This window comes from Chlorocebus sabaeus, chromosome 1 (assembly GCF_047675955.1).
Source record: "Chlorocebus sabaeus isolate Y175 chromosome 1, mChlSab1.0.hap1, whole genome shotgun sequence".
NCBI lineage: Eukaryota > Metazoa > Chordata > Mammalia > Primates > Cercopithecidae > Chlorocebus > Chlorocebus sabaeus.
This window is the reverse complement of record NC_132904.1, coordinates 31,123,184-31,129,460: the sequence shown is the minus strand read 5'-3', so window position 1 is coordinate 31,129,460 and position 6,277 is coordinate 31,123,184. Positions and strand designations below refer to the sequence as shown.

General features: G+C 40.4%; 1 protein-coding gene across 1 annotated transcript in view; it reads right to left on the bottom strand.

Moving 5' to 3' along the window:
- Positions 1-3,952: 3,952 nt before the first annotated feature.
- The window catches only part of FBXO3 (F-box protein 3), a 34,181-nt gene continuing 31,856 nt past the window's right edge, over positions 3,953-6,277 (bottom strand). The window contains exon 11 of the mRNA XM_008002455.3: positions 3,953-5,079. Coding sequence (XP_008000646.1) covers positions 4,903-5,079 — 177 coding nt within the window. The 3' untranslated portion in view covers positions 3,953-4,902. The remainder of the gene's footprint in view (positions 5,080-6,277) is intronic.

The window sequence follows — 6,277 nt, the reverse complement described above, 5'->3', positions numbered from 1 at the left end:
AGGGACCAGTGTTTTGAATGAACCTCTTCGAGTGTCTCTATCAACTTAGCTGGTAGCTACTGTTCCCCAGCAACCACCAGCGACAGGGACAGAAGAGCAAGAGCAGGGGATCCACCTGCATGAGTCTGTCCCTTCAGGGTGGCCTCGCCCTCAGGGACTGGATTGTAGGCATGGTTTCAATGACACAGCAGTGTGAAAGTTTAAGAGTTTTTAGTACTTAGGGACCCTGGGTGGTACACAGCATGCCTACAGGACACACACACGAGAGGGGAGGGAGGGACCCACCTACCCACCTTTGGGTCAGCAACTTTATCCGGGTAAGTTTCCTCTGGAGAGCTCTAACTGGTGGATTTAAAGCAAGCAGGTGAAAAGGCAGAGGCTGAAGGAACTTGAACCCGAGTTTGAAGCTGCAGCAGTGCCTTAATATCACGTCACTTCATGTTTATGTCTGGCCACCAGCTGGAGCCATTTGCGTGGGGTATAGTATTGGAAACTGTCAGTGGTGATTGAGACTTGCTTCTGTTATTAAAAGTTAAACATATTTGAAAATGGATGCTGAGGTAACAAAAAATTATAAGCACTCACCAGAACCGGAACCACCATTTGGAACATTAATATGTGCAGATGTAATTAGAAGTTTCCATTTGCTATTATATTTGGAAAGTGTCCCACTCACTGAAGAACTGGCTGTAAGAACGCCATAGGAAGGAGGGTGGGGCTACAGGCCAAAAGTACAAGTCTTCCTCCAAGAGGATGGCCTCTGTTGAAAAGCATGAGACACACTTTGAGGGTAAGAGTGAGAAGATTTGCATCTAAGGGCTGCTCCTGTTGAACTGATCAGGGAAGAAGGCGTGAGATAAAATTTAAGCAGGGGAAATCATAGATTACTGAATCTCTTTTAGGGAAAATCATATGGTAACTGTCTTGACATGTGTCTTCTACTGTCATTCTGATGGCTTTGGGATGTCAGGGAATGAGTTCCATTTGGTGGTGCTCAAATCCTGGTATTCCTCAATACAAGTGAGAGTTTTTAAAATCAGGATGACTTGCTTTGATATTTAAAGCATGTCTCCTTAAAACAGCTAATACTGTATATTTCCTAAGATGATTTCCAAAGCTCTTTCATGTGCATTACCTTACACACATCCTATTAGCTATTCCTTCCTTGACACGCTTGGCTTCTGATATGCCACTCTCTCCTGGTTTAGTTCCCAGTTTCTTGACCATTTGGTCTTGAGATTCTTTTCCTTTATCCACTAATAATTTGGTGTCCCAGGATTAGACTGAGAACCATGGCTATATGTGCTCCCTGGGAGACTATAGTGTACCTAATAGTGTACCTACTCTTTTACCTCAGGATGTATGTGTTTGCAGATTATTCAAAAGTCTCAATCTCCATCCCTGACCACTCCCCCTATCTTAATATTCATATCCAGCTGACTGCTGAACGTCTCCACTTACATGTTCCACAGACATCTTGTACGTGATGTGCACAAATCTTAATTCATCTTTAAAGATTGACTGCTTTTCCTGCATTTTTTCCGTAAATGAAACAGAAACCTAGGAATCAACATTGACCTCTTCCACTTCCTCACATCTACTCAGCCATTCCTGCCTATTTTACCATTTCAGTATCTCAATTTCATTCCCTCTTGACATTGCTACTGTGCTAATTCAGATCTGTAGTTTGCATTACTTGAGCCATTACAATTCCTTTATACCAGGCCCCCATGTGGCCCATGTTTATTCCTGCATCCCCTGCCCCTTCCCTGCTTGCCTTCCACACAGCTGCTAGAGACCTGACTAGTTTACCTCTCCAGCCTCATGTCTCACTTTTCATTTTCCACTTCATTTTACCTTGTTATCATCATCCTTTTGTGAATACAATATGACTGCAGCAGCCAGTATGCAACCATGATCTTCTCTGAGAGGAAAAGTCTTGTGCTAAGGATGGCAAGACAGAAAGATGGAGCCAATTTGAACTGTTGATAACACCAGTGTCATCGTGTCAGCCTTGAACTAGCTACCTCTGACTATTTGCAAGAATAACCACCCCCAAACTATTTAAGCTACTGTTAATTTAGGTATTTGTCTTATTCTAGTGATACATCAAGCCTCAGAGAAATTAGTAAAAAAAAAAATCGGTTGTGTTTTCAAGGGGCCTCAGAGTCAGAAATGGCCTTTTCTCCACCAAAAGTAGAGTCTGGTTTGGGCAATGTTAATGCCAACTGTTAAATTCCTATTATGTGTGAATAAGTATTCTTGCCAATGGCAGAAAATACAGAAGCTTGTTACCAGCAAACTTCACGTTAGGCCGGGCGCAGTGGCTCATGCCTGTAATCCCAACACTTTGGGAGCCTGAGTCAGGAGGATCACTTGAAGACAGGAGTTTGAGACCAGCCTGGTCAACATAGCAAAACCCTGGCTCTACTAAAATTGCAAAAAAGGGCATGGTGGTGCACAACTGTGATCCCAGCTACCCTGGAGGCCGAGGCATGAGAATCACTTGAACTTGGGAGGCAGAGGTTGGAGTCAGCCGAGATCATGCCACTGCACTCCAGTCTGGGAGACACAGAGAGACTGTCTGAAAAAAACAAACAAAAAACTACACCTTAGTATGAACTAAAGGTCACTCATTCAACAAATAAGAGAATGTGAATTCTGACGAGAGGATAAAGCAAATCAAAGCATTCTGAGGAGCAAGGGTTACACAGGGTTGGAAGGGAGATTTGGGGCATCGTAAGTACTCTGGAAATAGAGAGGTCATCCAGAAGAGAAAGAAAAACTGGCAAGGGATTCCAGGGCTAGCTTTAATTGCCAAGGTTTACTAGTTTTTGATTACTGCTTTATTGGAAAAGTTTGGTTTTGAAAAAATTAAGTGGTTTGACGCTATGGTCTGAATGTTTGTGTTCCCCAAAAATTGTTGAAATCCAATCCCTAAAGCAATAATATTAAGAGGTAGGGCCTTTAGGCTCTGCCCTCATGAAGGGGATTAGTGCCCTTACAAAAGAGGCCTGAGGAAGTTTGTTTGCCCTTTCCACTACATAAAGACATGGCAAGAAGGTACCATCTTTGAAGCAGAGGGAGGGTACTTACCAGACACCAAATTTGCTGATGCCTTGATCTTGAACTTCCCACCCTCCAGAACTGTGAGCAATAAATCTCTATTGTTTGTAAATTACTCAATCTAAGGTATTTTGTTATAACAAACTAAACAAAGACAATTGACTTATTTTCAAAAAAGGATAGCTGCCAGGTGTGGTGGCTCACGCCTGTTAATCCCAGTACTTTGGGAGGCTGAGGCAGGCAGATCACGAGGTCAGGACATCAAGACCATCCTGGCTAACATGGTGAACCCTGTGTCTACTAAAAATACAAAAAAATTAGCCGGTCCTCATGGCAGGCACCTGTAATCCCAGCTACTCGGGAGGCTGTGGCAGCAGAATGGCGTGAACCCTCGAAGCGGAGCTTGCAGTGAGCTGAGATGGCGCCACTGCACTCCAGCCTGGGTGAGAGCGCGAGACTCCATCTCAAAAAAAAAAACAAAAACAAAACAAAACAAAACATAGCCATAATAGGATTTGATAGCCTGATTATACTCTACTAAATGAAAAGTAAACAGGAAAAATGACAGTCTATTTCAGAACATTGTGACATGTGTGAATATGAAAGGGTAAGTTTGTCTTCATGGTCCCTAATGGCAGCTGCTTAGCCTTGAATGCCACTTCCTTTTCTTATAGTTTTCTCTACAAAATAACTGTTATTGGGGAAAATGGACGGTGGAGCACACAAGAGGGTACAGTCAAAGCTAGGAGATGACTTTGAGCGGGCCTGCTACATTTGCAGCAGGTCACCAAGAATCCATCCCATCTTCTACCTTAAAAGCAAAGGCTGACTAATACTAGTTTATGGAAAACAGGCAATTATACAAAATACAGAGTTGGAACCAAAATTTGTTTTTAAAATGTGAGTTTTTTAACACTTGAAGTATTTCATTCTTAACTCTCAATTATTTAATTACAAAAAAAAATCCAAGTTTCAGGAAAACATACTTAATCCTAACATAAAATTCATGTCACTTATCACAAAGACAGTCAAATGTATAAAGGAGAACCAAACAGCAGCAGTATTTACAAATTTAAACTACATGAGATGTTGTGAACAATCTTTTGTTAATAAACAGCACATTACATACTTTTACATACTACATTTCAAAAATGCATCTGTGAATAATGTGATAAAGCGCATAGTGTTGAAGACTTTAAATTAAATTCAAGGTCATCATGTTGAAGACCTGAAATTAAATTCAAGGTCGTAGTGATGAAAAATTTAAAGTCAAGGTCTTAGCGATAAAGACTTTAAATTCAAAGACAGATTGTCTAAGGACAAACCACTAGCGTTCAAGTTGTTTAGTCAATTAGTTCTCTGTGAGTACAAAATATTAGGAATCACTAAATGGATTAGCCTAATTACAAATTTTGATCATTTCTAAATAACTCACAACTGCAAGTCTTTTCACAGAATCAGTCACATAGTTTCTCTCTATCCTTGTGCAGGTATTTTAAATCCTTATTCAAAACAATTCCCTCTCCATTTCTAGATTTTTGTAAGTATAAAATATTTGAAAACAAAGGTATGTCTGTTCCTTAGCTAGAGAACTATTCTTCCATTGACTCCTGGAAGAGAAAAAAAAGATTCCCATTTCCTCCTCTACCTCAAAAACACAAAGCAAACCCAAACAATCCAATTCCTAATGTAGTGTCACATAGAACCCAGGGCCTGAAACAATATTTCATGCTAGTCTTCCTGCTATATGCAGAGAACAATTTAGTTATTTACATTATTGAGAAATCTATTTAACAGCCTAGAATCATCCTAGTGCTTCCATCAGCAGAAGGCTTGCTAAAAAAGGCGTGAGCAACGGCGTCTGCGAATGGGAACGTCAAAGACTCTCCTCCGTCTCTCCTCTTCATCATCTTCATCTGATTCATCCATATCTGCTGAATCATCATCCTCGTCTTCCTCTTCTTCCTCCTCCTCCTCTTCTTCCATCTCTTCATATTCATCAGGACCCATTTCCTTTAAAGAGAAAACAATCTTTTGATAAGAAGAGCATCTATCAGTTTTTTACAGTTATTTCATGTAAATTCTCATTTATCTAGAATTCAAACAACCAGACATGCCAAATATGAATTTCCATAGACTTGAACAGTGCATTCTCACAACACACATGTTGATGCAACATTCTGGAGTGGATTTTGTATCTTGTGTTAAATAATGTTCAGTGTGGTTTTTGTTGTTGTTGTTTAATGGAAGATCTTCTTTTTAAAAAAATTGTTTATTTTAAAGTTTTCTTAGAGACAAGTTCTTGCTATGTTGCCTAGGCTAGCCTCGAACTCCTGGGCTCAACCAATTCTCCCACCTCAGTCTCCCGAGTAGCTGGGACTACAGGTGCATGCGACGCAGCCCGGCTCAGTATGGTTTTAATGGATGAATATTTCACTAAGCCAGTACTTATTTTTTATACAGTAGTTGGTAATTCATAGAAGGTAGCAAACAGACCACTTGTAAAATCCAAGATACAGTTTTACTGAACTTATATTCATACACTGAATAATAATTATTAATCTATATACTTACAGAAAAGAGGATATGAAAATATTAATCAAGTATGACCTCTACTGGTAACTTTTATGCACTGTCAACAAGAACTCTAAGATTTTTATTGAGCTCCTACTATAAAGACACATCATTTCAATTCAACCATCAGTAGCCTCTACTTTTTAAAAAAATACTTTTATTTTTTTAGTGGCTTGAAACAACAACAGTCATTATTGTCTCTCATGGTTCATGTGGGTTGGTATTTGGGAGGTATTCAGTGGAGTGGTTCTGGGTTGGGGTCTCCCGTGACGTTGCAGTCAGATGGTAGATGGAACTGCAGTCATTTCACAAGCATCTTCATTCACATCTCTGGTACCCGCGCGTGATGATCCAAATATCTGGAATCTGAAACAGCTGGGGCTCCTGGGTGCCTCCCTCTATCTCTATGTGATGTCTCTACATGGTCTCTTCTGCATGACAGCTTCATGGTAGCTGGACTTCTTACATGGTGGCTCAGGGTGTCAAAGACACATATCCCAGGAGAGAGAGAGAGAACTCTAGGCTGAAGGAATATTACCTTTTTCTAACTCAGAAATCACAGTGTCACTTTGCCAATTCATTTTAAGTACATACCTAAGATCAACCCACACTGGAGGGAAATGACAGCCTCTATTTT